This window comes from Rhinolophus sinicus, chromosome 17, assembly GCF_057876585.1.
Source record: "Rhinolophus sinicus isolate RSI-liver-muscle chromosome 17, RSI-T2T, whole genome shotgun sequence".
NCBI classification, from domain to species: domain Eukaryota; kingdom Metazoa; phylum Chordata; class Mammalia; order Chiroptera; family Rhinolophidae; genus Rhinolophus; species Rhinolophus sinicus.
Window position 1 is genome coordinate 172,234,730 of NC_142517.1, and position 19,147 is coordinate 172,253,876.

The 19,147-nt window shown below is 33.4% G+C and overlaps 1 protein-coding gene across 3 annotated transcripts in view; it reads left to right on the forward strand.

Annotated features, from left to right (window-relative positions):
• Window positions 1-19,147, forward strand: part of ITGAV (integrin subunit alpha V) — a 76,803-nt gene that overhangs the window by 44,635 nt on the left and 13,021 nt on the right. For all 3 annotated transcript variants that reach the window (XM_019754499.3, XM_019754500.3, XM_019754498.3), the window contains exons 11-20: window positions 876-928; window positions 1,334-1,536; window positions 5,405-5,596; window positions 7,729-7,774; window positions 9,174-9,281; window positions 10,488-10,546; window positions 12,112-12,266; window positions 15,681-15,818; window positions 17,900-17,967; window positions 18,631-18,778. In XM_019754499.3, the coding sequence (XP_019610058.1) occupies window positions 876-928; window positions 1,334-1,536; window positions 5,405-5,596; window positions 7,729-7,774; window positions 9,174-9,281; window positions 10,488-10,546; window positions 12,112-12,266; window positions 15,681-15,818; window positions 17,900-17,967; window positions 18,631-18,778 (1,170 nt within the window). The remainder of the gene's footprint in view (window positions 1-875; window positions 929-1,333; window positions 1,537-5,404; window positions 5,597-7,728; window positions 7,775-9,173; window positions 9,282-10,487; window positions 10,547-12,111; window positions 12,267-15,680; window positions 15,819-17,899; window positions 17,968-18,630; window positions 18,779-19,147) is intronic.

The window sequence follows — 19,147 nt, forward strand, 5'->3', positions numbered from 1 at the left end:
AACATAGGAATCTCCCTTATCATTCCCTTCTTGTATCTTAACTAATAATAAAAAAAAAATTTGGAAGTTTTGCTAACTTTACATTATTTGGTTTGTTGATTCATTCTTCACCTTAGTTCATCTTTAATTTGTCTTCTCTTCTAGTTTTGCTTTGCATGTTGGGTTTTCTTCAGAACTTTCCTTTTTTCACATGTATTTCCAGCCAGGCTGCTCTGTCTGATGGCCAACAGTCTCCGGTGGTGGGGAGAGGACTTTCTTCTCCCTCTGCATAATAAGTCCATGATAAACGCAAACACATTTGTACTGTGTGTAATTCCAAAACCACTGGCATGTAATCAATTGAGATGAGAGACAAAAATGAACTCCATTACATGTCTTTCCAAAGAGTAATTTCTTTAGAGTTGTAATAATTTCACGTAGGGAGAGCCAATAATGACCTATTAATAATTACTGTCTTTGCTGCATAGACATCCATTTATAACTTCTTGGAGTCAACTAAAATGTTTGTCTGTGACTATATGTCTTTCTGATAGTGTGTCTGTGTCTGGTATACTTTGGGTAGTGGAGAGGAAGGGAGATAATAGGTTAGGTTTGGGAAGGAGCATTGATTGTACTTGAACTTAAATGGCATGTGTTGTAGTCACTGAAATGATATACATGAGGTATGTTGCCCATACATCTAGGAATATAAACAAGCTTCATTACCTGATTGTCATTGTGTTGGTAAAATAAACAAAAGAGAAGAATTTTAGACTGAAGCACTATATGCAGAGAAAAAAAAAATAACCCTTTCTATTTGGTAAATATACTACAAATATTAATAGTTAAACCAGTTGAATGAAATGTAAACATTTCATTTTCATCTTGTTATCCAGATGGCTGCATATTTTGGATTTTCTGTCGCTGCCACTGACATTAATGGGGATGAGTAAGTTTGAAAAAATGTTTCCAGAAACAGTTTTCCTCTCGTGTTTATGAACGCTTTACCAAAACTAAACATTTCTTCTTCTGTGTCTCTGTCTATTTCCTGCTAATTTTTCTGTTAGGGAACCAATTTGGAGCAACCTAATCACAAATACTAGAAAACCTCTATGTTTGTCATAATTTCTTTCAATAGCTTTTATAATATGAAGGAATAAAGTAATTTTGTGAATTATTCATCGTTTCTTAAGAGTTGAAAGAGCATTTGAATTTGAAATGATCATTTTATGCTTCAGTGTGGTTATGAGAGATGTGGAAAGAGGGAATGGAATTTATTCAGAAAGCGATTATTAGTAGTCAGATAGAATTTGATCTTACTTTGGTGAAAAAGAAAAATATTCTGTTCTTTTAGTTATGCAGATGTGTTTATTGGAGCACCTCTCTTCATGGATCGTGGTTCTGATGGCAAACTCCAAGAGGTGGGGCAGGTCTCAGTGTCTCTGCAAAGAGCTTCGGGAGACTTCCAGACGACCAAACTGAATGGGTTTGAGGTCTTTGCGAGGTTCGGCAGTGCCATAGCACCTCTGGGAGATCTGGACCAGGATGGCTTCAACGGTAAGATCAAAGTCCAGCAACTATGGGTCCCTGATTTTCTGTGTCCTCCTGGAAAAGTCCTGTATTCTCATGAGTAAGCCCCCTTCCTGGAAAGAAGGATGTGAGTGACAGTGAGTGACACAACTAGGTTAAACGACAGGTTGCTTTTTTTTTTCCTTAAAAAATCAGAGCAAAATTTTCAAAAAGTGATTCTCATGAGTTATTACTCATGCAGCCTCAAATTAGGGTGTTGGAATGGTTAATTTCTGATAGGCACTTGCATTGGTATGGAGCCCAATGTGAGCTGGTGATTTTGTGTGTCTCCTGCTAAGCGGCAGTGCCCTCTACTGTCCATTTGGATGCAAGTGTAGAAAATGCTCCCGGCGAGTTGTCCAGGCAATGCTGAATAATGCATACCTCAAATGTATGATTTGCTATTTATATTTTTAAAGAGACAACTTTGTTGCAACTGTCCAAAATATTCTGAGGGAGGTTATATCTCCCTTCATGGGGCAAGTAAAAGGTATAAGCTCATTGTTTTATAATAGTCCCATTTAATAATTTAATTAATAACTGTAGATATTTTTAAAAACAAAGTTGGCTTTTACTGTCAAATGAAATATAGATTAAAAATTACCAAGATTTTGGGCAGCTGGATGGCTCAGTTGGTTAGAGCAAGAGCTCTTAACAACAAGGTTGCTGGTTCAATTCCCGCATGGGATGGTGGGCTGTGCCCCCGCAACTAAGATTGAAAAACGGCAACTGGACTTGGAGCTGACATGCGCCCTCCACAACTAGATTGAAGGGCAACGACTTGGAGCTGATGGGCCCTGGAAAGACACACTGTTCCCCAATATTCCCCAATAAAAAAATAAAAATTACCAAGATTTCTTTTTAAAAGAATACTATTAACAAACCTTTCTAGAAATTACGAATCGACTATTGATTTGTTCATATAATCAACAATGTATAGGGATATGCCCCTGAAAATTTAAAGAAATTTGTAAATTAAGAAGAAAACTTAAAAAATGCAGATAACTCATATCTCCCAAGTAGTAGTGGAAAAGGAAAACTTTGGTTGGGCCTCAAGACTCCACTCCTGCCTTGTGGGGATTTTATGTCATGCACTGGAAGTATCATCTCTAAAATGAACCCTAGAAGTCTTCAGTGGTGGTGAAAAACTACTCAAAGGGACATTTTGCTTCCTAAAATAGTCTTAAAGATTTTTACTATTAAGAGAACTTAACATAAATCAAATGGAACTCTGGTGTCAAGTTCAAAATAGAACTTGAAAAGAATGCTATAGAACAGACCACACCAGAACTACCTAGAAAACATAGAGCCTAATTTGAGGTTCTACCTTGAGTAAATTGAATGAGTTCTTGGCTAGAGCTGAGAGTCTATATCCAGGTTTTCTGGGAGAGACTGCGTGTTTGCTTGTCTGGGGGATATTCCAGCCACTTTAAAGAACACTTTCTTATTATAATGATCTGGCCAAAGTCACAGCCTGCTTTTTATGTTTTTATTAAAATGTAATATCTATGAACACAAGAATTATAAACAAAAACAGCTACAAAATATTGAAGTCTCACCACTGTTTTACAGAGAGATTTTACTTTTAGAGATACATACCATAAAGGATAATTTTTGTTCTCCCAGGGTTTCTCATGGGGTCTTATTATCCCAACTAGTGAACAATATTGTCTTTAGTGGAAAATGATCTGAGCTGTATTTATGTTTGTAGATACACACTCGTAGTTTACGTATGTGTATATATATATTTATAGTTTCCATGTATATGCAGTTTATATATATGAAATGAACTATCAGTTATAACCTGGGTCTTCTCTTTGTTTAGACCTGATGACATTAGCCCTTTGCTATGCTCTTGTTCCTATATTCCTCCCTTTCCACCCACACCCGCCAGAAAAATCCTAGATATCATCAAGAGGGATACTGAAAACAAAACATTACAGTTGTGTTCCACAGTTATATGCAGTTTTTGTCAATATCCTTGCAGAAAAGCAGAGGAAAGAAAACAGAAAAGAGGAACTAAAATGATGAAAGGAAGAAATCAATTGCATGAAAAAGGATTCTCCAGACTAACAGATACCAGCCAAGAGAGAAGATGATTAGAATCTATAAAATTATGAAAGGTTTAGAAAAACTAAAGATCATTTTTATTACACGATCTCTCAACACTAAGCCATCATCTGTTGGGAAATTATATTTTAGTACTTTCTTAATACATAGGTCAATTCAGAAGTTATGCTTAGCTTTCGAAACTTGAAAAAGGATAAGAAAAGGACTCTTACATAATTTAAATACCACTTTTTTTTAAGGGTAACAAATTCTTAGTACTGTAAGCCACGCACTATGGTAGGTGCCAAAATGACAGAACAAATTAGAGTCCATCCATGTCCCTACGGGATTTAGCATCAATATGGGCTACTTTTATGTAAACAAGTAAACACTAGAATGCAATCATCGCAGTGTTTGGGATATTCTTGGATATAATGGTCTTATATAAAAGATGAATGATCAAGGTGTCTTTGATATCTCAGAGAAGGTGGCATTGAGCAGGCTGAAAGAGACTGGGTATATTAAGGAAATAGGCAGTTTATTTAGAAGGGCTGGTACCTAGGGATTGTCACAGGTAAGATGGATACGTCCTTGTTCTCATGAAGCTTATGTTTTGTGGAGAAGCCAGAAAGTAAACACATAATGGGGGAAATTCAGAGAGTAATAAGGCTGTGGATTTAAAACAAAGAAAGGCAAGGTAAGGTGATTGACTGCCTAGATGGAAAATGTGGTTGAGAAGTGAGGTGCATTGCCTCATAGAGTGGCCATGGAAGACCTCTCTGACAAGATGGCATTCGATCTATGATTTGGACAAACAGAAGGAGCAAACTTTGGAAATCTCTGGAGCAAGAGCTGTTAAGGCAGAAGGGAACAGCAAGTGGAAACCCAGAGATAGGAACTAGCTCTGCCTGTTTAAGAAAGAGAAAAAGGCCAGGATTGGTAAGAAGAGTGAGTGAGGGTTAGAATTAGAGGTGTGGGGGGACGCAGGAATAAATGGACAAGCCACTAGCATTTAAAGCTTTGGGAAATAATTGAAGGATTTGTAGAAGGAAGGTGGCATGATATTTACATTTGACAGTTTTGAGGAGAATGGATTATAGGAGCAAGAGTAGAAGTAGGAGGCCACTTAGGCTGTTTTCGGCAAAGGATGAGAATGCGTTGTCTAGGGTATTACCAGCACAGATCAAGGGAAGTGACGTATTTGTAAAATATTTAGTTAGGAAAGGTCATAATGACAATTTGATGTTTTTGGTTTTGGTTCTTTTTAGAGAAGTTCAAACTTTTTGTTTATGTTATTTCAATATAAGTTGAGCAAGATCAGTACGAAATCATAACTTTAAAGTTTCTGAGCCAGATTGACTTCTACTTCAAAAAAACCCCAAAACCATGCCCAACTAAATTAACTAGACTGTCGAGAGCTAGAATGAACCTTAGGTGAATCTTTTGACATGTCACTCTCCCCTCCATTTTAAAGATGACGTATTTGAGGTCCAGACAGGTTAACTGATTTGTGCAAGGTCAGGCCCAGAATATCTGGCTCCAAATTAATGTCATTTCCATATAGTTTCACTTGAATTTCCTTGAATTAGATTGTTGAATTGTATAAAGAGTGTGATACTGAACTTTGAATCAATATTTATCTTTTGATGAATGGGTGCATAAATATTAAGATCTTCACATAAATAATGACTAAGACTTCCTTCTCTCCATCCTTCCCCTTTCCTTCTTCCTTCCTCCTCCTTCCGCTTCTCCCTCTTCTTACTTCTCTTCATCTCTTTCCCCTCCCGCTCCTCCTTTTTCCCTACAGATATTGCAATTGCTGCTCCATATGGGGGTGAAGATAAAAAAGGAATTGTTTATATTTTCAATGGAAGATCAACAGGCTTGAATGCGGTACCATCTCAGATCCTTGAAGGGAAGTGGGCTGCTCAGAGCATGCCACCCAGCTTTGGCTATTCAATGAAAGGAGCCACAGATATAGACAAAAATGGATATCCAGGTGCTGTCCTAAAAATGCATAGAGCCTCTTAGATTTTTCAGTCCTGATAGCAAATAGTATTAGTTACTGCGCTCTTCATTTATGTTATAAATTATTTCAATTCAATGTTTCAAGTATTGTTCAAGCCCTTACGGTTGTTTAAGGGATATGAAATAAAGACAGCTCTATTTCCTAGGAGCTTCCAGTATGAAGCACATGCTCTGAGTTTCTTTTATTGTCTTAAAGTCTGTGATGAAATGTCAGAGAAAAATATCATAGAAGCTATAAACTAAAGCTAAATGCTCATTCTAAGTTTTTGAATGTCAGCCGTATTTTTTGTTTGTTTGTTTATTTTGTTTTTAATGACCTAACGTTTTTGTGGACTAGACTAATCATTGTGATTTTTAAAAACTACATTATTTAATTTAATTATCTCGGTAAGGCTTGTGAAGAATACCATCTAGCTCAGCTCATTATTATACCATTTTCTGGATGAGAAAAGAGACTGGGAAAGATAATTTGCCCCAGGTGCCCACTGGTTTGAGCCAATACAAAGCATGAAGTCTTTTTCTGGCTCTTATATACTTTAGAGTATTATAATGGATCTAGGGTCATAATGGGTCTATTCTTTAAATGAAATATAATGTAGAAAACTTAGACTACCTTTGTTGTTGAAACAATGAATGTGAGCTCAATATTCAAGTATGGTCAAGTGTTTTTGGAAATAAGACATGAAATTAATTCTTGTCTATGTTAGTGTTATTTCAAGAATATTTTTGTTATAAATGCAATATAGCTATAGAACTTTTAGAAAATACAGCAAAACTTATTTTTCAGTCATTTTTCCAATGCATTCATACACATTTTTAACAAAATAGAATTATGCTTTATGCACTGTTAATAGCATAAAATGTTTCTCCATGTTATTAATTATTCTTCAAAAACATGAATTTTATATTTCCCATTTTATCAAATGGCTGTATCATATCTTACTTAACCTTATTTAGGGCATGTATATCCTTGTATATAATTCTGGTGCATACCTCTGATTATTTTCTTAGGGAAAAATTCTAGAATAGCTATGTCAAAAATAATCACTTTTTTTTAAGTCTGTTGATACACATTGTCAAATGATAGTCCCACTCTGTCCAAAAGAACGTTTCGCCACTTTTTAAGCACTCGCTAGTAGTAAGTGACTGATCATTTTCCCACATTTGTGCCCAACTGGCTGTCATCTTTTGTTTCTTTTAAAATAACTTTATATGATAGGTGGAAAATGTTATTTGTTTTAATTTGTAGTTTCTGATTATTATTGAGGGTAAGCATTTTTATTTGCATATATATATATATATATATATATATATATATATTTACTGTTGTGCATTTCCTTTTCGTTTCTTTCTCTGTATCTATTGAGACTTTTTTTTTTCTTTCATTCTTTTTTTTTTTTTTTTTTCTTATGGCAGTGCCTTAAATAGTGAGGCTACTAACTCTTTAACTCATACATATTTCTCAGTTTGTCACACTTGCTTTTTGGACATTAAGAAGTTCTTAATTTTTATGTAAGCTAATCTACCTGTCTTTATGGTTTTTCATGTGCTTTTCTGCCTTGAAAGGGTTTACTCAAATTTAGCTTGAGTATATTGCGATGTAGAGCTTGGATTTCATTTTTTTTTCCTAATTGTGAACCAGTTTTACCAATTATATATAAAAAGTAATACATTCTGTTTTTGTTGATTTGAATGCTATTTGCATCCATTCTAAGTACATGTAATGTGCTTTTTGTTTTTTTGCTTTTAAATAAAATAAATAAGATGAAAAATGTAATCCATGGGAATCTATAAAACTTTTTCCTTTGTGGGTATGTGTGTTTGGGGATATACTTCCTGATTTTTGTGAAGAATCCATTAGAAAGATTCTTGTCTACCTGAATGAAAGACTAGTTTTATGATGAGTGTTTGCCATTGATGATAGCTTATTCACAGTGTTCATATTTCAGTCTTTTAGATGTTATGTTATAACCACTTAATGAATAGTTTTGAAACTATGTCTAAATCTTTATCTTATGCACTGAGAGTTTCATAGAATGCTATGTGAATTTAAAAAACCATAATGTTAATATTATTAACATTTTTTTCCTACTCTCTTTTAAGACTTAATTGTAGGAGCCTTTGGTGTAGATAGAGCTGTGTTATACAGGTGAGCGTGTTTCCGTATCCTGTAATATAGGAGTATTATAAATCATTTGAAAATTTCATAGTTAAGTATCAGTGTTTGAATTTCAGCTTAAGTTTCTTGAAGTAATACAATTTGTTTGTTCTTCCTATTTAAGATTTGTTGCAGATAACTATTGTTTATTCAAGGAGATCCCAAAGTAGGGGACACTGTAGATTTTTTATTTAAGAAAAGCATTCAGAATTTTGCCTCTTTGTCCTTTAAATTATGTCCAGGATATTCTCCTGAATTTTAAATCTCTCTAAAAATTATAGGAATTTACATTTTCCTCTGAGAGACACGAAATTAACATGGTGTTTGTGCCACAGATTTCTGTGACCACAAAGGCAGTATGTAATGACTTCTAAAATAAATATTTTTATTAGAGCAATGTGTAAATGCACATTTCTATAGTTCCCAGCTTTCTACATATTCCCAGTTATTCTCTGTATTTCATCGATTACTCATGCCTTAGACTATCATCTGGCATCCCAAGTAGATTAAGATGTGTATTCTACTGTGGACCATGTTCATCCGGCAGGAGAACTAACATTGCTGCTGTGTAATGGAGTTTGTAGTGGGCTCAGCTTCACTGGGGCCCTTAAGGCGGCAGCATACGTATGTCCATACAGATTCCAGGATTTATCATGATTGAGACAGGCTCACAGGCCTGAACCTACTGTATTTTCATCCAGAGCTTAAACTTGTAAACCTGTGCCTCTGAACTTTGGAAAACTAATTGTTTCAATTTATTGTTTCAGTTTTTTTAATTGCTATTAATGAAGTAATACATATATGCAGTAAAAATCCAAATAATATAAAAAATCCATTCAATAAAAAATATACTTCTCACATAAGTGACTAGTGTATCCTACCAGAAATATGCAGTAAAAAATTGTGGGTGTGTGTGTGTGCATGCGCACGTGTACACGCATCCTTTGCACATTGTGTATTTTTCCCTGTCATACTTAAATTGTACCTTGGATGTATCTTAGAGACCATCGTATTAACACAGATGGATTTACGGCACTCGTTTTCCCCTCTGTGTTGCATTGCATTAGGTAGATATCCCATGACTTGTTTAACCGTTCTGCTTTAATGGACTGAATTCAGATAGGCTGGCTAATTGTCCTAGTTTGCCTGGAACTGAGGGATTTACCCGGTCATGGAACTTTCATGCTAAAATCAGGGCAGTCCTGGGCAAACTAGGACAGTTTAGGTTGTTTCTGTTCTTTGTGCTATTGTAAACAATGCTTCAGTAACCATTGCACTGTGTATGCAGTGAATGTGAACCTAAAATGCTTGTATCAGTCTAACATTTTAAGTAACTTTTTTTCTTTCTTTTCTTTTTTGTTTTATTCATTTTTATTTTCAATTTTACCAGGGCCAGACCAGTTATCACCGTAAATGCTGGCCTTGAAGTATACCCTAGCATTTTAAATCAAGACAATAAAACTTGCCCACTGCCTGGGACAGATCTTAAAGTTTCCTGGTATGAGTATTTGTTTAATAATAGTTATTATTGGTTCAATTATTATAAAAATAATTGAAAATGAAGGTGGGGGGCTGAAATATTTGTTGCTAAAGCAGTTTCTATGTTGATAGTCTATTTCTTTGTCATATGTTGGATTATAGAAATATAGTTCCAAAGAAGATATGTAGAAGACTTTAGAAATATGCTAAAAAGTAGTATAAAATTTTTTTAAGTGATGCATGCTCAATGAATTATAATCATAAAGAAGGAAAAGCTAATAAAATCTCAGAACTTATTTACACTTAATTCTAAACAGGCTCATGAACATTTTAATTTTTAAAAGACAGGATCTTTTTCAGATTTAATATCTGTATGAAAAATATTATGTTGTTTGTATATACTGGTCTTCTACTTGTTCCTTTACTAGTTTCTAAAGTAAAATATATTTTTGTAAATTTAATATCTGAATTCCTCTCTAGTCCAAGTCTCCATTGTTTTTATGCTACTCTTTGCTATATTGTATAATTTTTGCTATATTTTCATTTTATATGCATTTTAAAAATTTCCTTAAGATTTTTTTGTTTAAGTTCACTCATGTTTTGTTTTAAAACATTTTTAAATATAAGGGAGAAACCGGTATCTTTCTTGTACACGTTAAAATAAATATAAAATCAATCATGAAAAATCTTGATCCATATGCTGTGAACATTGCTATGAGCACCCCACTTTGGGAAGCACTGTTCCTGTCCCCCGCACCCACAGAAAAATCAGAGAACTTATATATGAAGGGTAGAATGAATGGAATCTGGGGAAATTTTACTTCAAAAATAAACTGAAAAACACTGTTCTATGGGAGTTTGCTAATTAAAGGAAGCTTTGGTGGGGCTTTTTATTAAATGAGACATTATTTTAAATCTGGACTGTCATTTCCCTTATTTAGATTTATCAACAGGTTCTATAAACTTGAGAGGTAGTTAGGAAATTCTTTTTCTTTTCTTTTTTTTTCCTCATCAAGGTACTATGAAAGGAAATGTGCTTAAATCACTGAAGAATGAATTAGATTATTTTTTGTAGTTTCATATTTAAAAAATAATATGAAGACATGACAAAAGATACAAAGTTTCACAGTGTAAACTATATACTTGAAATTTGAGATTTGGGTGATATTTCAAAATACGACTAAACTGAATTATAGGATTTATGTATATTTTTATTTTCCTACAGTTTTAACGTCAGGTTCTGCTTAAAGGCAGATGGCAAAGGAACACTTCCCAGGAAACTTAGTAAGTGTTCTATAGAAAAATTCTGTTATTTTAATGATCCTGCTTACACGGCACTTAAAACAAGCTTTTAGGATGTTTGAATAGTTTCTCAAATAGTTGTCGTTACTGTTTTTATTTAAATGCTTATGTTTAAAGACATTTAAAATTTGCAACATAATTTCTTTGTTTGGAAACTCTTAATCCAATTCAGAAATAATACATTTATTTATTTACATTGTGAATATAATAGCCCAGTAAATGGTAAATATGATCTTCAGAAAGTTAAGTAGTGACCAATGTGAAATAAATGAGCTCGAGGGGAGAGAAGTATCATTTGTAAGTAGATGATCTACTGAGAAGTTTATATTTTATGTCTTAGAGAAGTCCCCAGCAATCTCTGGAGTTGAGGTGATTTAGAAATAGTGAGAAGTAGGAGAAAAAGTTTTGACAACTAAATTTTACCCACACAGCAAACTCCAACTTAACTCTTCACTTTCAAAACATGGTTTATGTGGTCCTCAGAGCCAGATAGGAGAGTTAAGCAATTGTTGCCAAGATTTGTCAGTATGTTAGTGACAAGTGCTCTGGAGTAATAATAAAGCAGGGGAAGAGGACTGAATCTGTTAGGGGTGTTTTCGTACATGAAAGTTCTCATAGGGTAGCAAGGCGTTACTGGGAGAAAACTTTTCTGAAGGAAAAGAGCTAGGGGATGTGTAGAGGAGTATTAAGCACAGAGAAAATGGCACTTTCAAGAGGCCCGAGGCAAGAGCATGGAGGGCAGGGTGGGTGGGTGGAACAGAACTGAAAGCAAAATAACCCTGGGTTTTCACCCAAATTTGACATGAAGTTTAACATTTAGAGAAATCTGGGAAGAGATCTGTGGTTTTAGAGATCTGCCCTCTCACCTCCTTTGAAGAAACTACTTAATGACCTGAATCTTAGAAGCAGTCATCCTAACAGCTGTGCTTCCGACTATTGGCTGCATGTTCATTTTAAGATGATTCTTGACCCAAGCGACTATATATGGTCACTTGCTTCCTGAGGGACGTGTATTCATCTGACAGTTTGATACGGAAGCTTAAGTAGGAGTAGGCGTGCTGAGGGATGTGAACTGTTCCTTCATCATAGTGTGAATGGTATGGGTGTATATTAGTAAACATTTCTTCATCAAAATCAGCGAGAGTCCTGCTACATGCATTAATGGTGGAAGTCTTAATTTACATATATTTCAAGCTCTGTACTTCCTCCTCTCAGCTTAAATTAAAAGAAGACATTTCTCCTCTATCTCATAGTTGTTTTACTACCATCCTTATCTGTTGTCTGAATTAATATGGCATTACTTTGGAGATAGTTGGGTTAATTAATTATTACATATTTATTCAGAATTAATATGTTGTGGTCTTACTACAATGTGTAGACATTTTCAATGAATTAGAAGCAAATTACTTCTTTATTTACATGAAATACAGACATTTCTGTATTTCATGTAAATAGAATACAGACTATATTTACATGAAATACAGACATTTGGGACAGATAGGTGTCCATAAAGGTTATGTTGGTTATAAATCCTTTGGTTTGTATAGACTTCCAGGTGGAGCTTCTTTTGGATAAACTCAAGCAAAAAGGAGCAATTCGACGAGCACTGTTTCTCCATAACAGGTCCCCTGGTCACTCCAAGAATATGACCATTTCAAGAGGGGGACAGATGCAGTGTGAGGAACTGATAGCATATCTGCGGGTAAGAGATGCTTTTCTGCTCCATTATCTTTTCTTTTTACTCATTATATTTTCTTTTCATCCAAATGATTTTTACTTTCTTTACATTTTGGGTATGAAGTCAAAAAGAAAACACAGAAGAATACACTTGAGGTAGTGTGGCTTTTTAAAATGTCAGACCTGAGAAATCGACTTCTACTCCTGGTAGACTGGATATTCCAAATATCCTTTGCATGATAATGCTGCTGAATAAATTACAACAAATGAATTTGTTAAATACTGCTAGACTCTCAAGGACAGTAAAAAGAAATTCCCAGGGTCCCCCAAATAAGCAGTCCATTAAAAAAAAACAAAAAAACTCATTGCCAAAAACTGACTGGTAAGTTGTAAGCAGTTGTGTGAGCCAGGGTTTCTGGGGTAGGATGGAGCCGGGGAAAGGGTGAGCTGTGATCGCAGACACCAGCACAGGGCTTCATGCTCACCTGGGGCCTTCTGTAAGCCAGGTGTCTGAACCTCCTGCATTAGGCCCAGACACTTGCAAGAGGCTCACATGTTTCCAGGACAAAAGTACACCAACTCCAGCAAGAGTAAATGCAGAGCCTCTCTTTAACAGTGTAGTAAGGACCCCATGATTTCCACAGGTTAAGTTCAATCAAATACGAATCCATTAAAAAAAACAACACTAAACACAAGCTGTTAGAAAAAACAACAAACAAGTATTAGACCTCAAAGGCTTGAGATGTTGGAATTCTCAGGTACAGAATATAAATTTATATAAAATATTTAAAGAAATAAGCCATGCAGTTTTTAAAAAGAAGACATAAAAAGATTAGAAGATGCAGCATAATTAGTAAGTTCGGTTTAACGGACCTATATAGAACTTAGTGCCCAACAATTAGACAATATAAAAATTGACCATATATAGGTCATAAAGGAAGTCTAAACAACTTCTTAAAAAATTGGAATCATAGAAAATCGATATTGTGAAATTTTTAGAGATCAATAACAAAAAAATTAATTGGGAATTAGGAATTGTGATTTTAAATAACTTACGAATCAAAAAAAGATCATAATGATGTGACTACATGGATGGACCTGGAAGGTATTTTGCTAAGTGAAATAAGTCAGACAGAGAAAGACAAATACCATATGATTCTACTTAAGTATGGAATCTAAAGAACAAAATAAATGAACAAACAAAACAGAAACAGACTCATAGATGCAGGAAACAAGCTGAAGTTGCCAGGTGAGAGGGAGGTTAGGGGGTTGGTTGATAAAGGTGAAGAGATTGAGAAGTACAAATTGGTAGTTACAAAATAGTCATGGGCATGTAAAGTAAAGCACAGAGAATATTGTTAATAATATGGTAATAACTAGGTATAGTGCCAGGTGAGTACTAGACTAGTCAGGGGGAGCACTTCTTAAATTATACAAATGTCTGACCACTAATGCTGTACACCTGAAATTAATACACAATAATATCGAATTTTAACTGTACTTGAAAAATTTAAAAAAGGCGGGGGAAGGTGAAGGGGAATAAGAGGTTCAAATTTCCAGGTATAAAACATATAAGTGATGGGGATGTAATGTACAGCATAGGCAATATAGTCAATAATATTGTGATAGCATAGTACAATGTCAGATGGTTGTTGGACTTACCATGGTGATCACTTCTTTAGGTATATAAATGTTGAATAACTATGTTGAAACTAATATAATATTGTATGTTAGCTATATTTTAATAAAAATATTTTTTAAAAGATCATAATGGAAATTTAGTTAGAAGTAAATTTTAATAAAAATACTATATGCCAAAATGTGTAGGATGTCACAGAAGCAGAGTGTAAGAGTAAATTTATACCTTAAATGCTATTTATCTTAAATGTAAGAGTAAGAAAAAAAATGAAGGAAAAAAAAAACTACAAAGTTAGGCATTGAAAGCTACAGATACAAGAAAGAATAAAATAATAGAATATTAGAAATAACCTTGTACTAAGACATAAGGAGACTTAGACAAAATAAGGAAATTCTTAGAAAAACACAGCTGACATAAAAGGAAATAGAAAACCTGAATAATTTATTTAACTATACAAACCATTTAAAAAATTGAATTGTCAGTTAAAAATCTCTACACAAAGGAAACACAAGGCCCAGATGGTTTTATAGGCGATATCTACCAAAACATCAAGAATGAGACATTTGAATATTTCTATTCCTTGAAAGAATAGAAAAAGATAAATTATTTCCAACTCATTCTATGAGCTGGTATAATTGATACCCAGACTAGTCAAGGATAGTACAAATAAGGAGAATTTCGTGCTGGTCTTAAACAAAGATATAGATGTAAAATTGCTAAAACAAGTATAAGCAAACTAAATTTCAGCAGTTTATAAAACAGATAAAACAAATAGACCAACTTAGATTTTTCCTAGGGTGAGTAAACATTAAAAATACATGAATAGACTAAATACATGAATAGACTAAAAAAAAAAAGAAAAAACATAACCATTTTACTTAAGTGTGGAAAAAGCTTTTGAATCAATAACTTCATGATTTAAACAAACAGGACAAATACCCGAGGTTATAACTGAAGAAATACCATCTTACATTCAAACAAAATCTGGGAATACCTGTCAGTTGGTGAAGATGTGGATTAAAGAGAATTCTTTTACATTGCCAATGGTAGTATAAATTGTTATGAAGACTTTGAAAAATAATATGGTATTATAGAGATGACAAACTACTTGCCATTATATAGAAGAATAATCATTATAACGTGTTTTGTGTAATAGCAAAAACTAAAGCCCAAAACAATCTAAGTAAACTTTGATGGAATGGATAAATAAATTGTGGATTTATCATATGATGAAATATTACTCACCAGTAAAAATTAACCCCAGCTACATGCAAACAGCATGGATGAATGTTAAGAATGTTGAACAGAAAGCAAATCACAAGAATATATAAGATCTCCCTTTTAAATAAACAAACAAGAAAAGCAAGCTGAAGAACATATTGTTTAGAGACTATAATAAAACTGCTGAAAGCAAGGAAGGGAATGGTGAACTTAAAATTCAGAATAGTGGTTACCTCAGAGAAGGAAGGCAGGGGGATGAAAAGAGAAAGGATTGCACATGGGTAGCTTAAGCGATATCAGTAATGTTTGTTATAATGGGTGTGCATTTGAGTGCTTAATTTATTAACGTGCCTTGTATATTTTTATGTGAATCAAATATTATAAAACAAAAAAATGATTAAGAGTTGTCACTGAATAATGGTAATCTTTTTGGATACTCTATTCTTATATAAGTGGTTTCTCAGAGAGCTTCAGTAGAATTGAATAAAGAGATGAATACAGATGGCTTTGTATTGTGCACATAGGTATTTGTCCAGATAATATGATGTCATAAATAATTCGAAGCTTTTCCATTTCTAGGATGAATCTGAATTTCGAGATAAACTCACGCCGATTACTATTTTTATGGAGTATCGGTTGGATTATAGAACAGCTGCTGATGCAACAGGCTTGCAACCCATCCTTAACCAGTTCACGCCTGCCAACGTTAGTCGACAGGTACTGTTCTTCCTTAGTTTATCATTACTTTTATACTGTAATCTTTTTTGTGGCCTTACAATTCATATTTTAAAGTACCATAAGGGATTGCTTTTATAATGTTGGGTTTTTTAATCAAAGGAGTCAGAGGGGAAGGAATCTGGATTTTCAGGTCAGATTTATTTAAAGCCACTTAGAACTTAGTGATATGGAGAGAAGGACAGGGTCACATTTCATATACATAAAACAGTTGGATAACTCAAGGAAAACAACAAAACACCAATTTATTTACATAGTATTTTGCTAAACAAGTTTTATATCTATGTTATCTTTGATTTACATTTTAATTGTAAAAATAGTATATATACACATATATGCATATTTGTAACACATAAATCATGTTTTATAAAAGCAAATAAAGCAATATAAAATTTTATAAAAAATATATATATTTTTTAGAAAATCTTGTATAAAACCCATATATTCAAATATTATGATTGTATTTCCTTTTTCTTCCACTTCTTTTTTATTACATGCTCATATTTTTAGATTAATATTTCTTCTCTTGTAGAATGCTTTACCCTAATTTAGTCTATTTCTTTGTCTAACTTTCTATGATCTCATAAATACCTTTTTATGTAATATGAGAAGACTATATATGGTAACAGTATAAGGCAAATGAAAACGTTTTTTAAAGTCTTTGTAATTTTAACAATTTATTTTATATTTTATTTTGCACATGAATAATCATAATGTATGTCCCACTTTCGACTACCCGTTAATATAAAACTTATAAACATAGTTCTGTGTTAGTTGATACTCTTTATATTTTTATTTTTAGTAGATCTACAATATTATGTTGATTAATAATTTAGTAACGAACATCTGAGCCTCTTAGGGTCTGTCATTTATTTTATACTTTATAAAAATGTTGTTACTTGTCCGTTCACATTATGTGTTTTGATACAGCGATTATAATTAATTTCTCTTTATAGTTTTATATTTTTGGGAAATCATTTATTAGCATTACCATTACTTTTGATTAACTTACTGAAATCACCAATTTCTTTAATACCAAAACAGTTTTAAAACCAGCTAATCAAGTAAGTAGGCTAATTTTTGAAACCCTTTGAGGGAAATATTAACTTTAGTAATATTTGGCTTCCTTATTTTCTTCCTCCTGCTATTGTTCATTATTTGAATTGTTTTTTTCCTTTGTGTCCTACATTTGTTTCAACAATAACATTATTTACTTTTAGGCATCTTTCCTTTTGCATTCTGAGCTTTATTATTTACCCTAATTTCTATGTTAATTACCCACCCACCGTTCTTATTATTTACTTCTCTTTAAAATGGGTCCTTCATTTCACTGGTCATGTTACAAACTTGATTACTGCACTCTCTCTATAGAATTCTGCTATCCAACAGAAATATAATGTGAGCCATATTTGTAATTTTAAATTTGTTGCTCAGCAACGTTTTTTTAAAGATAGCAAACAGGTGAAATTAATTTTAATGACATACCTGTATTAGTTTACCAGGACTGTCATAACAAAGTACCGCAGAATGGGTGGCTTAAACAATAGAAATTTATTTTCTCCTAGTTCTGGAAGCTTGAAGTCCGAGATCAAGGTGTCTGCAGAGTTGGTTTCATCGAAGCCTCTCTCCTTGGCTTGTAGATGACCATCCATGTTCTCCATGTACCTTCATGTGGTCTTCCCTCTGTGTGTGTCTGTGTCTCAATGTCCTTGAAAAGCACCAGTTATATTGTGTTAGGGCCCACCCTAATGATGCCATTTTAACTTAATTACCTGTTTAAAAACCGTATCTCCAAATAAAGTCACATTCTGGACTTCAACAAATTATCCTATGAATCTTTGAATCTTTTTCTTCCTTTACATTGACTATTCACTGGCCTATTTAAAAGTAAGTAACCATGATCCCTTTTCATTCAGGTATGCAAATAGGCTGATTAATTTATATAAATATATGTATGTGTGCATATGTATATTCACATACTTCATATATATATTGATGTAACTATATATGTGACCTGTATTGGTGTTTTTTTCATGTAGGAAAAATAATTTATTTTTTTCTAGGCTCATATACTACTTGACTGTGGTGAAGACAATGTCTGTAAACCCAAACTGGAAGTTTCTGTAGATAGGTAAGTTTTCTGCAAATAATAAATAGTATAATAAGAAATTTAAATGAAAGAGCACATTTTTCTATTCAAAGTAATTGTATATTTTAATGAGAATCAGTTATATTAGAAGATAATTCATGATTTATATAATAGTAAATCTGTCAATATTGAGCTTTAAAAAATAGGCACTATATTTTCACTAGTTGTCTAGATTAACAGATCTATTCCCATTCAGCATTAACTAGTGGTATAAAGTAATATTATATCCTCTTAAAGATACCTTTTATTATTAATATACCCTTAACTAAGGAAGTCTGATTACCATTTATATGATACATAAGTTAATTATTAAGGATATTGTGAGAATCATGACATGATTAATTCAACTTTTTGGAAAAAGATCAGAGAATTAGTAAATACATACAAAGAAATATAAAATTTCTTCAGTAGTAGTAATGAGTGATAGTGATATACAAATGGCATCACTGTTTCCTTTTACTTAGAGAAGCACTGGATTTGTACCCACCGGGCTATTTCCAGTTTTCTGTTGAGCTGTGAAGTAGTCTTAAAATATCTTGAGACACTGTTGAACTTGTCATCTGTATATTTATCTCTTGTTTCTTTGAGCAGTCATTTTCTCCCCATGCAGTCTTTTTCATTGTCCAGATTTGTATTAACTTGTAGAGATCAGAAGAAGATCTATGTTGGGGACGACAACCCTCTGACATTGATTGTTAAGGCTCAGAACCAAGGAGAAGGAGCCTATGAAGCTGAGCTCATTGTTTCCATCCCCCCGCAGGCTGATTTCATTGGGGTTGTCCGCAACAGTGAAGTAAGCAAACTGCCTCTTTAAAAATCGAAATACACTCATAGATCTTGTTAACATTTATGAGCTGCTCCCCTCTTTAGTGTAGTGCAAGCTTAGCCATTCTACCCAAGGCTAAATTGCTAGACAGTAGAGTTCCTATCTTACATAATTCCTTTCAAGCTTAATACTTTGCATAATGCATTGATAGGACATGTTTAGAATTGCTAGCTAAGTGCCTGAAATGAGGTCAGACAGATAAAGTGTCTAAGCCTTTTCATCAGATAATTTGTCAGAGGTAATATGGTTATGTATCTAAGTACTCAAGGGATCTTTCAGAAATACTTTTACATTCATATGTGGCATTATACACAATTCTGACTTTTTCCTTACTCC